This window comes from Eleutherodactylus coqui, chromosome 13 (assembly GCF_035609145.1).
Source record: "Eleutherodactylus coqui strain aEleCoq1 chromosome 13, aEleCoq1.hap1, whole genome shotgun sequence".
NCBI classification, from domain to species: domain Eukaryota; kingdom Metazoa; phylum Chordata; class Amphibia; order Anura; family Eleutherodactylidae; genus Eleutherodactylus; species Eleutherodactylus coqui.
The window spans coordinates 8,110,763-8,127,532 of record NC_089849.1 but is presented as its reverse complement, the minus strand read 5'-3'; the positions used below and the strand labels follow the sequence as shown (position 1 = coordinate 8,127,532).

The 16,770-nt window shown below is 47.5% G+C and overlaps 1 protein-coding gene across 2 annotated transcripts in view; it reads left to right on the top strand.

Moving 5' to 3' along the window:
• The window catches only part of LOC136587617 (formin-H-like), a 106,057-nt gene that overhangs the window by 39,755 nt on the left and 49,532 nt on the right, over positions 1–16,770 (top strand). For both annotated transcript variants that reach the window (XM_066586315.1, XM_066586313.1), the window contains exons 7-10: positions 8,685–9,117; positions 13,714–13,873; positions 14,823–14,934; positions 15,557–15,647. In XM_066586315.1, the coding sequence (XP_066442412.1) occupies positions 8,685–9,117; positions 13,714–13,873; positions 14,823–14,934; positions 15,557–15,647 (796 nt within the window). The remainder of the gene's footprint in view (positions 1–8,684; positions 9,118–13,713; positions 13,874–14,822; positions 14,935–15,556; positions 15,648–16,770) is intronic.

Below are 16,770 nucleotides of genomic sequence, written 5' to 3'. Positions count from 1 at the left end.
TACAAGAATATAACTACTATAATACTGCTCCTATGTACAAGAATATAACTACTATAATACTGCCCCTATGTACAAGAATATAACTACTATAATACTGCCCCCTATGTACAAGAATATAACTACTATAATACTGCTCCTATGTACAAGAATATAACTACTATAATACTGCCCCTATGTACAAGAATATAACTACTATAATACTGCCCCCTATGTACAAGAATATAACTACTATAATACTGCTCCTATGTACAAGAATATAACTACTATAATACTGCCCCTATGTACAAGAATATAACTGCTATAATACTGCATCCTATGTACAAGAATATAGCTACTATAATACTGCCCCCTATGTACAAGAATATAACTACTATAATACTACTCCCTATGTACAAGAATATAACTACTATAAAATGCATCCTATGTACAAGAATATAACTACTATAATACTGCCCCCTATGTACAAGAATATAACTACTATAATACTGCTCCCTATGTACAATAATATAACTACTATAAAATGCATCCTATGTACAACAATATAACTATTATAATACTGCCCCCTATGTACAAGAATATAACTGCTATAATACTGCCCACTATGTACAAGAATATAACTACTATAATACTGCTCCCTATGTACAAGAATATAACTACTATAATACTGCCCCTATGTACAAGAATATAACTACTATAATACTGTCCCTATGTACAAGAATATAACTACTATAATACTGTCCCTATGTACAAGAATATAACTACTATAATACTGCCCCCTATGTACAAGAATATAACTGCTATAATACTGCATCCTATGTACAAGAATATAACTACTATAATACTGCTCCTATGTACAAGAATATAACTACTATAATACTGCCCCTATGTACAAGAATATAACTACTATAATACTGCCCCTATGTACAAGAATATAACTACTATAATACTGCCCCCTATGTACAAGAATATAACTGCTATAATACTGCTCCTATGTACAAGAATATAACTACTATAATACTGCCCGTATGTACAAGAATATAACTACTATAATACTGCCCCCTATGTACAAGAATATAACTACTATAATACTGTCCCTATGTACAAGAATATAACTACTATAATACTGTCCCTATGTACAAGAATATAACTACTATAATACTGTCCCTATGTACAAGAATATAACTACTATAATACTGCCCCCAATGTACAAGAATATAACTGCTATAATACTGCATCCTATGTACAAGAATATAGCTACTATAATACTGCCCCCTATGTACAACAATATAACTACTATAATACTGCTCCCTATGTACAAGAATATAACTACTATAAAATGCATCCTATGTACAACAATATAACTACTACAATACTGTCCCCTATGTACAAGAATATAACTGCTATAATACTGCCCACTATGTACAAGAATATAACTACTATAATACTGCTCCCTATGTACAAGAATATAACTACTATAATACTGCCCCCTATGTACAAGAATATAACTGCTATAATACTGCATCCTATGTACAAGAATATAGCTACTATAATACTGCCCCCTATGTACAAGAATATAACTACTATAATACTGCCCCCTATGTACAAGAATATAACTGCTATAATACTGCTCCTATGTACAAGAATATAACTACTATAATACTGCCCGTATGTACAAGAATATAACTACTATAATACTGCCCCCTATGTACAAGATTATAACTACTATAATACTGTCCCTATGTACAAGAATATAACTACTATAATACTGTCCCTATGTACAAGAATATAACTACTATAATACTGTCCCTATGTACAAGAATATAACTACTATAATACTGCCCCCAATGTACAAGAATATAACTGCTATAATACTGCATCCTATGTACAAGAATATAGCTACTATAATACTGCCCCCTATATACAACAATATAACTACTATAATACTGCTCCCTATGTACAAGAATATAACTACTATAAAATGCATCCTATGTACAACAATATAACTACTATAATACTGCCCCCTATGTACAAGAATATAACTGCTATAATACTGCCCTTTATGTACAAGAATATAACTACTATAATACTGCTCCCTATGTACAAGAATATAACTACTATAATACTGCCCCCTATGTACAAGAATATAACTGCTATAATACTGCATCCTATGTACAAGAATATAGCTACTATAATACTGCTCCCTATGTACAAGAATATAACTACTATAATACTGCCCCCTATGTACAAGAATATAACTGCTATAATACTGCATCCTATGTACAAGAATATAGCTACTATAATACTGCCCCCTATGTACAAGAATATAACTACTATAATACTGCCCCCTATGTACAAGAATATAACTGCTATAATACTGCATCCTATGTACAAGAATATAGCTACTATAATGCTGCTCCCTATGTACAAGAATATAACTACTATAAAATGCATCCTATGTACAACAATATAACTACTATAATACTGCCCCCTATGTACAAGAATATAACTGCTATAATACTGCCCTCTATGTACAAGAATATAACTACTATAATACTGCCCCCTATGTACAAGAATATAACTACTATAATACTGCCCCCTATGTACAAGAATATAACTACTATAATACTGCCCCCTATGTACAAGAATATAACTGCTATAATACTGCTCCTATGTACAAGAATATAACTACTATAATACTGCCCGTATGTACAAGAATATAACTACTATAATACTGCCCTCTATGTACAAGAATATAACTACTATAATACTGTCCCCTATGTACAAGAATATAACTACTATAATACTGCCCATTATGTACAAGAATATAACTACTGTAATACTGCCTCCTATGTACAAGAATATAACTACTGTAATACTGCCTCCTATATACAGGAATATAACTACTATAATACTGCTCCTATATACAGGAATATAACTACTATAATACTACTCCCTATGTACAAGAATATAACTACTATAATACTGCCTCCTGTGTACAAGAATATAACTACTATAATACTGCCCATTATGTGCAAGAATATAACTACTATAATACTACTCCTATGTACAAGAATATAACTACTATAATACTGCTCCTATGTACAAGAATATAACTACTATAATACTGCCTCCTATGTACAAGAATATAACTACTATAATACTACTCCTATGTACAAGAATATAACTACTATAATACTGCTCCTATGTACAAGAATATAACTACTATAACACTGCCCCCTGTGTACAAGAATATAACTACTATAATACTGCCTCCTATGTACAAGAATATAACTACTATAATACTGCCTCCTATGTACAAGAATATAACTACTATAATACTGCTCCTATGTACAAGAATATAACTACTATAATACTGCCCCTATGTACAAGAATATAACTACTATAATACTACTCCTATGTACAAGAATATAACTACTATAATACTGCTCCTATGTACAAGAATATAACTACTATAACACTGCCCCCTGTGTACAAGAATATAACTACTATAATACTGCCTCCTATGTACAAGAATATAACTACTATAACACTGCCCCCTGTGTACAAGTATATAACTACTATAATACTGCCTCCTATGTACAAGAATATAACTACTATAATACTGCCTCCTATGTACAAGAATATAACTACTATAATACTGCTCCTATGTACAAGAATATAACTACTATAATACTGCCCCTATGTACAAGAATATAACTACTATAATACTACTCCTATGTACAAGAATATAACTACTATAATACTGCTCCTATGTACAAGAATATAACTACTATAACACTGCCCCCTGTGTACAAGAATATAACTACTATAATACTGCTCCCTATGTACAAGAATATAACTACTATAATACTGCTCCTATGTACAAGAATATAACTACTATAATACTACTCCTATGTACAAGAATATAACTACTATAATACTGCTCCTATGTACAAGAATATAACTACTATAACACTGCCCCCTGTGTACAAGAATATAACTACTATAATACTGCCTCCTATGTACAAGAATATAACTGCTATAATACTGCCCACTATGTACAAGAATATAACTACTATAATACTGCCCCCTATGTACAAGAATATAACTACTATAATACTGCCCCCTATGTACAAGAATATAACTACTATAATACTGCCCCCTATGTACAAGAATATAACTACTATAATACTACCCTCTATGTACAAGAATATAACTGCTATAATACTGCCCATAATGTACAAGAATATAACTACTGTAATACTGCCTCCTATGTACAAGAATATAACTACTGTAATACTGCCTCCTATGTACAAGAATATAACAACTATAATACTGCTCCTATGTACAAGAATATAACTACTATAACACTGCCCCCTGTGTACAAGAATATAACTACTATAATACTGCCCCCTATGTACAAGAATATAACTACTATAATACTGCCTCCTATGTACAAGAATATAACTACTATAATACTGCTCCTATGTACAAGAATATAACTACTATAATACTGCCTCCTATGTACAAGAATATAACTACTATAATACTGCTCCTATGTACAAGAATATAACTACTATAATACTGCCTCCTATGTACAAGAATATAACAACTATAATACTGCTCCTATATACAGGAATATAACTACTATAATACTGCTCCTATATACAGGAATATAACTACTATAATACTACTCCTATGTACAAGAATATAACTACTATAATACTGCCTCCTGTGTACAAGAATATAACTACTATAATACTGCCTCCTATGTACAAGAATATAACTACTATAATACTGCTCCTATGTACAAGAATATAACTACTATAATACTGCCTCCTATGTACAAGAATATAACAACTATAATACTGCTCCTATATACAGGAATATAACTACTATAATACTGCTCCTATATACAGGAATATAACTACTATAATACTACTTCCTATGTACAAGAATATAACTACTATAATACTGCCTCCTGTGTACAAGAATATAACTACTATAATACTGCCCATTATGTACAAGAATATAACTACTATAATACTGCCCCCTATGTACAAGAATATAACTACTATAATACTGCTCCCTATGTACAAGAATATAACTACTATAATACTGCTCCTATGTACAAGAATATAACTACTATAATACTGCTCCTATGTACAAGAATATAACTACTATAATACTGCCCCTATGTACAAGAATATAACTACTATAATACTGCCCCCTATGTACAAGAATATAACTACTGTAATACTGCCTCCTATGTACAAGAATATAACTACTATAATACTGCCCCTATGTACAAGAATATAACTACTATAATACTGCTCTCTATATACAAGAATATAACTACTATAATACTGCTCCTATGTACAAGAATATAACTGCTATAAAACTGCCTCCTATGTACAAGAATATAACTACTATAATACTGCCCCTATGTACAAGAATATAACTACTATAATACTGCTCCTATGTACAAGAATATAACTGCTATAAAACTGTTCAGCAGGACTTTTCTGCATGGAGAGGTGTATTACAATACAGCAGTGTCCAAGAGGAGGAGTCTCTGTATATAAAAAGAGCCTCACAAATTCTGTTTTAATTGCATTAAAGGTGTTGTTCTGCGTATTCCTGGAGGCGCTGTGTTGCACACCTCATATGGCGGCGGCTGTTCTTCTTTTTTCCTTCAAAATTAAAATTCTCCGGTTGCGCCGAGTTTCGTAAATGGTCTTCTGCAATGTTTAATAAGTTCAGCAGAGTTCTCACTTTATGGCGGTATATAATTAGGAGCATTTAGAGGAGAGCCGTGACCTTTCACCTGCGGCAGAACATCTGCAATATCTAGAAGAACTACAGAGACTTCTCCATCATGAGCAGCATATTGTGGAGCCAAATCCTCAGCCTGCCTCCGCTCCCCGGCCGCCTCTGTCAGCAATTAGTGCAGTCTGAAAAGGTCAGCGGCAGCGCTGCTCTCCGGCTGATGTGTCCTCACTGCCAATAGATACATTGTAACGTTTCCATGCACAGATACATTGTACGTCTTCTCCCCTCATCAGCGGTGTGGGACAATCAACCATCGTCAGCGCCATTAAATGCTTGCTGAATATTCTCGCGGAAACATTTCCTTCTCTTATCAGGAGTTAAATGGTGCAGAAAGAGAACTGCTTTCCGGCAGAAAAGATTCCGAAAATAGTTTATTAACTGATTGGAATGTCGGCGGCAGAAAGGTGAAAGATGAGCAACAGAGCGACAAATCCACCCAGATTCTAAAGAAATGTGTCCCGTAGATGTGAGGTGGGGTACGGGGGGCGGGTGGGAGGTCACGGAGCAGAGTTACATAATGGACGGTGCAGGGACCTCATTTTCTATGTATGCACACCTGTGAATGAACCCATTAAAATTTCCATAGTTTGCACGTGCATTTTAGTCACGTGCAAGAAGAAAAAAAAAACAGCAGCATGCTCTACTTTTTTGCACATTTGTGCACAAAAGGTTCCCATAGAAGTCAATGTGGGATACGCAAGAGGCTCACACAGAAATGTCACCAGTGACGCGCCGGCTCTGGTCTGCGCATGCGCGGTTGTGCGACAGCCGATGCTGAGCAGAACAGGGCGAGACGCTGGGAGGAGGTGAGTGCTGGGTCACTGCAGGGGCACGGTTCGCATACAGCTATGAGAATTCTCGTAGTGGGATCCGACCCGGCCGTCTGCAGGTGGCCTACCCAGGATATGCCGGTGTAATCATTAAACACTGAGTGAGAAGGAAGGACCGCTGCTTAGTGAGAGAAAGGCACCAGAAGCGTGAGTGTTGACCGGTAGAGAGTTTGAGAGAGAGTCGCCAGGAGTGGGATCACACAGATAACTAGGACTGTGAATTGTCCGGATTAGCCTGAGAATCCTCCCTGTCACACCTCGGGCCCGTTCCTCGGACGCTGCACTAGCTGACACTGATCAGCTCTGCCAGTGACTATTATCACTCGGGGACGTTTTCCCTGTAACTGGGACTCTCATGGATGTGGCTCCCATGTGCACCCCGGCTACAGTGGAAAAGTAAAACATTTAAAAACAAAGGCAAAGTGAATGACCCCCAGAGGTCTGATATGATGTCCTGGAGTAATCAGAGATGGTAAAAGAAAAAATACTTACAAAAATAAGTTAAAAAAAATTACAGAATGAAATAAAAAAAGACTATATAAAACTGAAACTGACCCGCCGCCGACTCTAACCCAAACCGTCGCCACATGCGCCCTCTAATTCAAAACTATTCAAATTAAATATCACAACCTCTGAAACAAATGATGAACCCACTCCCATATTTATTTTTAAAATTAGTATATTTACACTAAAATAATATAACTATAAATTTAAAAAAAAAAAATCATTTTTTTTTTAGCCTTTTACCCCAATAAAACTAAAAATCAGGAAAAAGAGTCAGTAAAAAGAATATTTAAAAATCGCCCTGTATGTCACAGAAAAAAAACACAGAAAAAATAATTTTGGTAGCCGAAGGAAAAAAAAAAATAGGGCAGTAAAATTACCACATGGGTAAAATCACAAAGAAGTATCTGGTCCTTAAGGGGTTAAAGTAACCTATTCTAATGAGCAAGATGCCAGCAGCACAGAGGGTGTCAGGAGCAGAGGGCGCTGGTCTTGCAGGCGGCAGCCAGAGGATGTATTTCCGGGGTAATCACTTTATTATGAAGATTTTTGTGACCTGCTTAGTGTATATTGTTTTGTATTTGAAATCCTGCATATGTTTAAGATCTCTGCTTGCTGTCGGTGAATGTGTCCTTGTTTACATTGACAGGCCACAATACCTTTTGTACGGAGAATTACTCACAGATGAGGATTTGCTGCAGTTGTATCCAGTTTGGACAAACCTCTGTAAATGAAATGCTCTGAACTGCATCCTGACACATTTTACCTGCACTGATACATTGTAGCAAACTATCAGGACAGGAGAGAGATTAAGGCCGCCTGAACACTGGCAGGTCGGAATCCTGCAGCGTAATCCGGCCCTCGCAGCAGCGGCGTCCGTGCGTATCTGCTTTCTTTTTCTCCGTCTGCACTGCGGTTGGTCCTCCCGGCTCGCTTTCAGACACGCACAGTACAGTTTTTTTTTTTTTTTTTAACTCCTGCTTTTCCAGCGTCATACCTAGCGATGGTGTGGGATCTGCAACCTTTCTGCAATGTAAATTGTAGAAGGTCTATGGATCGGACAGCTTCCATTGACTTCAATAGAGGCTATCTGCGTGGAAAAACGTTGCAATTTTTCATCCGCGAGCAGAAACCGCACTTGGTTTCCGCTTGTGTGCATGAATTACTTTTCCATAGCATGCTGTGGGCGGTATATGCTGCAGACTCCAGAAGCAGACACCCGCTCCCGATTCCGCAATGCAAATCCCCCGTGAAGAGGCGGCCTTATGCAGGTGGTAGGTTTAGCTCACAGAGGATTGTCCAGACTGATACAATGTAACAAAGTCTCTGCTGTTGCAGCACTAACTTATAATAAGCCATAAAACCCTCAGATGCATCGGTCTTTGCTCGCTTTATGATTCCGGATTCTGGACTCTTCTTGGGTGCTCTTCACAAGGCCAGTTATCCATGCCACGTCTTTACCTGCCCCTCCCCCGTTCCTTTGGACACTTAGATTGTCTTCTTTTTTTTTCACATTAGATTTCGGATACCATTAAATGAGCAGAACAAGAGTCTGGAGAAAACCGTATCAATGCGGGACGACTGGGTGTCCATCCTGCAGGAGCTCTGCCAGCAGAACCAGCAACGTCCTCCACCTGAAGGCAAAGCTGCTACATACGAGGACCTGGAGATGGTTAAGGAAGAGGCCATCTACAGTCAACCGAACTCTAATGTGCAATGTCTTAGGGCGGAGGACATTCCACGGATCTACGAGGAGCTCCCATTACAACCTTTGGTCCCAAAAAGTCAGACGGGTTCAGAGGTAGCAGCTACAGAGAAGAGCTTCTGTTTCCCGGCCGCTCCGAGTCCCATCTCACCTCCTCCGTTACCGGTCCATCCCCGAATATTTACCAACAGCCCCATACAGACCAGAACCAAAGCCTTCCATTGGAACACTGTACCACAGGAGAAGGTAAGAGACAGCAGGTATCAGACCATGCAGAGCTCCTCGTCCCCATGCAGAATCTTTTCCATTGTCCCATCCAACATGTATCAAGTAGTTATTCCACATGATCCCCCCAATGTGAGACCCAAAAACTGATGACACTCAGATGCAGAAATTTGATATCAATGGAAACGGAAACTCAAAAAGTTTTGTTGCACAAAATGTTTCTCCCTTCAGAGGTGTCCGTGTGACCCCCTTTGACACTACTCCTCTCCTACCTCTCTCTCTTCACTCCCCAGACCTGCACCATAAACTGCCTCCCAACTGTCACTCCACTGGCTTGCAACCAATCCAAGTTCAATCTGCCAGCAACCAATGAGAATCATCTTTCCACCTGGCAGATTATTAATAGTGCTGTCATAGGGCAAATTAAGAAGTAGTTAACCCCTGCTGGCTATACATGAACTGAGCGCCGCCATTTAAAGGCAAGGTGCTTTGTAGGACCCATTTGGGCCACTACATATAGCATGTCTAAAAGTTGGAGACTGGGCGATAGGCACGTTTTAGACATATTATTTTAACTTAAAGACTTGAGTTTTGGACTAAAAATCATTTTTGCAATGAGATTTAATACAAATAAATAGACAAATTGCGCAGTTTGGTTTCACAGCTTATATATATCACAATATACAGCAAGCTGCAGAATGCCCCTCTGTCTGTCTGATGGCTCGGTCTCCAGCCCCTCTGTCTGTCTGATGGCTCGGTCTCCAGCCCCTCTGTCTGTCTGATGGCTCGGTCTCCAGCCCCTCTGTCTGTCTGATGGCTCGGTCTCCAGCCCCTCTGTCTGTCTGATGGCTCGGTCTCCAGCCCCTCTGTCTGCCTGATGGCTCGGTCTCCAGCCTCTCTCTCTTCCCCTGTGTCCACCTGATGGCTCGGTCTACAGCCCCTCTGTCTGTCTGATGGCTCGGTCTCCAGCCCCTCTGTCCAACTGATGGCTCGGTCTAAAGCCTTTCTCTACTCTTCTCTGGCTCAGCCTCCAGCTCCCCTCTCTTCCCCTCTGTCTGTCTGATGGCTCGGACTCCAGCCCCTCTGTCTGTCTGATGGCTCGGTCTCCAGCCCCTCTGTCTGCCTGATGGCTCGGTCTCCAGCCTCTCTCTCTTCCCCTGTGTCCACCTGATGGCTCGGTCTACAGCCCCTCTGTCTGTCTGATGGCTCGGTCTCCAGCCCCTCTGTCCAACTGATGGCTCGGTCTAAAGCCTTTCTCTACTCTTCTCTGGCTCAGCCTCCAGCTCCCCTCTCTTCCCCTCTGTCTGTCTGATGGCTCGGACTCCAGCCCCTCTGTCTGTCTGATGGCTCAGTCTCCAGCATCTCTCTCCTCTTCTCTGGCTCAGCTTCCAGCTCCCCTCTCTTCCTCTGTGTCCACCTGACGGCTCGCTCTCCAGCCCCTTTGTCCACCTGACGGCTCGCTCTCCGGCCCCTTTGTCCACCTGACGGCTCGCTCTCCGGCCCCTTTGTCCACCTGACGGCTCGCTCTCCGGCCCCTGTGTCCACCTGACGGCTCGCTCTCCGGCCCCTGTGTCCACCTGACGGCTCGCTCTCCGGCCCCTGTGTCCACCTGACGGCTCGCTCTCCGGCCCCTGTGTCCACCTGACGGCTCGCTCTCCGGCCCCTGTGTCCACCTGACGGCTCGCTCTCCGGCCCCTGTGTCCACCTGACGGCTCGCTCTCCGGCCCCTGTGTCCACCTGACGGCTCGCTCTCCGGCCCCTGTGTCCACCTGACGGCTCGCTCTCCGGCCCCTGTGTCCACCTGACGGCTCGCTCTCCGGCCCCTGTGTCCACCTGACGGCTCGCTCTCCGGCCCCTGTGTCCACCTGACGGCTCGCTCTCCGGCCCCTGTGTCCACCTGACGGCTCGCTCTCCGGCCCCTGTGTCCACCTGACGGCTCGCTCTCCGGCCCCTGTGTCCACCTGACGGCTCGCTCTCCGGCCCCTGTGTCCACCTGACGGCTCGCTCTCCGGCCCCTGTGTCCACCTGACGGCTCGCTCTCCGGCCCCTGTGTCCACCTGACGGCTCGCTCTCCGGCCCCTGTGTCCACCTGACGGCTCGCTCTCCGGCCCCTGTGTCCACCTGACGGCTCGCTCTCCGGCCCCTGTGTCCACCTGACGGCTCGCTCTCCGGCCCCTGTGTCCACCTGACGGCTCGCTCTCCGGCCCCTGTGTCCACCTGACGGCTCGCTCTCCGGCCCCTGTGTCCACCTGACGGCTCGCTCTCCGGCCCCTGTGTCCACCTGACGGCTCGCTCTCCGGCCCCTGTGTCCACCTGACGGCTCGCTCTCCGGCCCCTGTGTCCACCTGACGGCTCGCTCTCCGGCCCCTGTGTCCACCTGACGGCTCGCTCTCCGGCCCCTGTGTCCACCTGACGGCTCGCTCTCCGGCCCCTGTGTCCACCTGACGGCTCGCTCTCCGGCCCCTGTGTCCACCTGACGGCTCGCTCTCCGGCCCCTGTGTCCACCTGACGGCTCGCTCTCCGGCCCCTGTGTCCACCTGACGGCTCGCTCTCCGGCCCCTGTGTCCACCTGACGGCTCGCTCTCCGGCCCCTGTGTCCACCTGACGGCTCGCTCTCCGGCCCCTGTGTCCACCTGACGGCTCGCTCTCCGGCCCCTGTGTCCACCTGACGGCTCGCTCTCCGGCCCCTGTGTCCACCTGACGGCTCGCTCTCCGGCCCCTGTGTCCACCTGACGGCTCGCTCTCCGGCCCCTGTGTCCACCTGACGGCTCGCTCTCCGGCCCCTGTGTCCACCTGACGGCTCGCTCTCCGGCCCCTGTGTCCACTCGATGGCTCGCTCTCCTCTCGTCTGTCTGAGGGCTCAACCTCCGGCCAATGTGTCCAACTGATGACTCGCTCTCCGTCCCCTGTGTCCACCGGATGGCTGGCTCGCTCTCCGGCCCTTGTGTCCTCCGTATGGCTCGCTCTCCGGCCCTTGTGTCCTCCGTATGGCTCGCCCCCCGGCCCTTGCGTCGGCCCGACGGCTCGCCCCCCGGCCCTTGCGTCGGCCCGACGGCTCGCCCCCCGGCCCTTGCGTCGGCCCGACGGCTCGCCCCCCGGCCCTTGCGTCGGCCCGACGGCTCGCCCCCCGGCCCTTGCGTCGGCCCGACGGCTCGCCCCCCGGCCCTTGCGTCGGCCCGACGGCTCGCCCCCCGGCCCTTGCGTCGGCCCGACGGCTCGCCCCCCGGCCCTTGCGTCGGCCCGACGGCTCGCCCCCCGGCCCTTGCGTCGGCCCGACGGCTCGCCCCCCGGCCCTTGCGTCGGCCCGACGGCTCGCCCCCCGGCCCTTGCGTCGGCCCGACGGCTCGCCCCCCGGCCCTTGCGTCGGCCCGACGGCTCGCCCCCCGGCCCTGGCGTCGGCCCGACGGCTCGCCCCCCGGCCCTGGCGTCGGCCCGACGGCTCGCCCCCCGGCCCTGGCGTCGGCCCGACGGCTCGCCCCCCGGCCCTGGCGTCGGCCCGACGGCTCGCCCCCCGGCCCTGGCGTCGGCCCGACGGCTCGCCCCCCGGCCCTGGCGTCGGCCCGACGGCTCGCCCCCCGGCCCTGGCGTCGGCCCGACGGCTCGCCCCCCGGCCCTGGCGTCGGCCCGACGGCTCGCCCCCCGGCGTCGGCCCGACGGCTCGCCCCCCGGCCCTGGCGTCGGCCCGACGGCTCGCCCCCCGGCCCTGGCGTCGGCCCGACGGCTCGCCCCCCGGCCCTCGTCTCCCCCCGACGGCTCGCCCCCCCGGCCCTCGTCTCCCCCCGACGGCTCGCCCCCCGGCCCTCGTCTCCCCCCGGCCCTCGTCTCCCCCCGGCCCTCGTCTCCCCCCGGCCCTCGTCTCCCCCCGGCCCTCGTCGCCCCCCGGCCCTCGTCTCCCCCCGGCCCTCGTCGCCCCCCGGCCCTCGTCTCCCCCCGGCCCTCGTCTCCCCCCGGCCCTCGTCGCCCCCCGGCCCTCGTCGCCCCCCGGCCCTCGTCGCCCCCCGGCCCTCGTCGCCCCCCGGCCCTCGTCGCCCCCCGGCCCTCGTCGCCCCCCGACGGCTCGCCCCCCGGCCCTCGTCTCCGCCCGACGGCTCGCCCCCCGGCCCTCGTCTCCGCCCGACGGCTCGCCCCCCGGCCCTCGTCTCCGCCCGACGGCTCGCCCCCCGGCCCTCGTCTCCGCCCGACGGCTCGCCCCCCGGCCCTCGTCTCCGCCCGACGGCTCGCCCCCCGGCCCTCGTCTCCGCCCGACGGCTCGCCCCCCGGCCCTCGTCTCCGCCCGACGGCTCGCCCCCCGGCCCTCGTCTCCGCCCGACGGCTCGCCCCCCGGCCCTCGTCTCCGCCCGACGGCTCGCTCTCCTCTCGTCTGTCTGAGGGCTCGCTCTCCTCTCGTCTGTCTGAGGGCTCGCTCTCCTCTCGTCTGTCTGAGGGCTCGCTCTCCTCTCGTCTGTCTGAGGGCTCACCCTCCAGCCACTAATTTATGACTTAATAGCTTTATCTATTCATATGGGGAAGGGCAAATCACGATCAAAGACTTTTATGCAAACACTGGGGTGCATACTCTCGGTCATACAGTGTCTTTTCATGTCATGGATGTAGCTGGTAATTAAACGTTTCCTTCAGATTAGCAAATCGATGTGGGGGCAGAACTCCGCTCAGAAGAAGATCGACGCCCAAAGAATTCTACATCAGTTCCAAACCAACGAATCGTCTCCTGCTCTGGAATCGGACTTTACAAAGCACTCAAATATCCTGCTGGACCGGAAGATTGCGCACAACTTCAGTAAGGAATCTGTGTATCCTCACCGCATCCTTCATATTAGGTGCAGCGAGAAAGGGGTCAGACAAGAGCTTCACCAATACACTGTAACAAACTATCAGTGTAGCAGAGGGATGTGTTCTAATGCCGTGCTGAACTCAGAGGAGCTCTTATCATGGCGGACTGGTAACAGTGTCCATCCTGACGTATGAAGACAGCAGGACAACCATCATAAAGGAATGGTGATGTCACCGACCCTTATGGGGGCACGATGCGTCAGAGTACAAGGAATGCTGGAAGATTTCAGCTCTGAAGCTGTAGGACTGTGCATGCAGACTGTAACTCAGAATCAGAGCATGATGAGTACACAGTGACTCTAGGATAAGTAATGTATGTACACAGTGACTCCACCAGCAGAATAGTGAGTGCAGCTGTGGAGTATAATACAGGATGTAACTCAGGATCAGTACAGGATAAGTAATGTATGTACACAGTGACTCCACCAGCAGAATAGTGAGTGCAGCTCTGGAGTATAATACAGGATGTAACTCAGGAGCAGTACAGGATAAGTAATGTATGTACACAGTGACGCCACCAGCAGAATAGTGAGTGCAGCTCTTGAGTATAATACAGGATGTGACTCAGGATCAGTACAGGATAAGTAATGTATGTACACAGTGACTCCACCAGCAGAATAGTGAGTGCAGCTCTGGAGTATAATACAGGATGTAACTCAGGATCAGTACAGGATAAGTAATGTATGTACACAGTGACTCCACCAGCAGAATAGTGAGTGCAGCTCTGGAGTATAATACAGGATGTAACTCAGGATCAGTACAGGATAAGTAATGTATGTACACAGTGACCCCACCAGCAGAATAGTGAGTGCAGCTCTGGAGTATAACACAGGATAAGTAATGTTTGCACCATCGCTTGTCCTGTGTGATCAGTTAATATACTTCCTCCTGTATAGATATAGTCTTAAAACATTTCCACATGGAGCCGGAGCAGCTGAAGGAGAAGTTACTGATCATACAAGAATGTGACGGTGGATTATCTGATGAACATCTCACCAACCTCAGAAGGTACAGTAAGTCCTAGAATTAGACCTAATGCTGTAGGTCGCCCTCCGTTCATAGGTGTTCTAAGCTGCAGTGGGACTTCTGTTATTGGGCACATTTTAGAGGCACCCACACATCTTCCTCTGGGCTCTTGACTAACCGGGTCCAGCTCAGTCTAGTCTTTACCCTATTTTACAGCAAGGTGGCTAGTAGAGAAGTGATAGGATTGTCCAGGCAGGATGTAAAGGGTTTGGGGGAGGACCATTATTCGGGGTGTGATGGCATGAACCAGCAATGGGGCCTTCTTTGATGATAGTAGAAGTTCAGGAAAAGTGTTTGAACTGGGAAACAGCTGGCTAGAGATCCGGGAACATGGGATTCACTGGGCTTTTCAAAGGGGCCATCATACAATTCCCTATGTGCATCAGCAGCCTTGCCTGCTGGCCACGGTTGGCACAGTAGAGCATCGGCCATGTTGGAACTTTTTTTGCCTTTTCTCTTTAATCCCCAGCAGACAATCACAACCAATCCCTCATTACCCCAGCAACAAAACCTCCTACAACCAACTTATTCCTGCCCACCAAAAAGATGCTGCAGCCCCGTTAAATATCTGGTTATAATGAATGTTCTTTCTTTTGTTTTTTAGATATGTTCCAACTGCAAAAGATAAAATCATGTACTTGGGTTATAAAGGATCCCCCGCAGAGCTGCACATTGTAGACAAGTTTATGCTGCAGGTACAGAGAGATACTTATACATTATGTTGAAAAGTACATTAAAAGTTTTGCCCAGCCCCACCGATCCTGTGCTGTCAGGTGTTGTGTAGCATTAAGTATAAAGGAGAGAATCACACAGGGGATCCCAGTACAGAAACCATCAGATATCACCAGGTGTGAAGCTGTCAATGGGGTCTGGTGGTGGGATGGTACCAGGTGTACAGCCGACAATGGTTCTGGTGGTGTGATTCCACCAGCTGTAAAGCTGACAACGGGGTCTGGTAAGGGGATGTCACTAGGTGTACAGCTGACAATGTGGTGTGGTGGGATGTCCTCCTGTGTAGAGCTGACATTTTATGGTGGGGGGATGTCAGCAGGTGTAGAGCTGACAATGTGGTCTCTTGGTGGGATCTCACCTGGTGTAGGGCTGACAATGGGATCTACTGGTGGGATGTCTCAAGGTGTAGAGCTGACAACGGGGTGTCGTGGTAGGATGTAACCAGGTGTAGAGCCGACAATGAGGTCTGGTGGTGGGATGTCCTCAGGTGTAGGCTAGACAATGGGGTCTGGTGGGGGGATGCCAGCAGGTGTAGGACAGACAACAGGGTCTTGTGGTGAGATGTAAGCAGGTGTAGAGCTGATAACGGGGTCTGGTGGTGGGATCTCACCAGGTATAGAGCTGACAACCGGGTCAGGTGGGGAATGTCACCAGATGTAGGACAAACAACGGGGTCTGAGGTGGGATGTCCTCAGGTGTAGGGTAGACAACGAGGTCTGGTGAGGGGATGCCAGGTGGTGTAGGACAGACAACAGAGTCTGGTGGGGGGATGTCACCAGGTGAAGAGCTGACAATGGGGTCTGGTGGTGGGATGTCACCAGGTATAGAGCTGACAATGGGATCTGGTGGGGGGATTTCAGCAGGTGTAGAGCTGATGATGGGATCTGGTGGTGGGATGTTACCAGGTATAGAGCCGACAATGGGGTCTGCTGGTGGGATGTCCTCAGGTGTAGAGCTGACAACGAGGTCTGGTGGTGGGATGCCAGCAGATGTAGGACAGACAACGGGGTCCAGTGGTGGGATGTCCTCAGGTGTAGGACAGACAATGGGGTCTGGTGGGGGGATGTTATTACCCGTAGAGCTGAC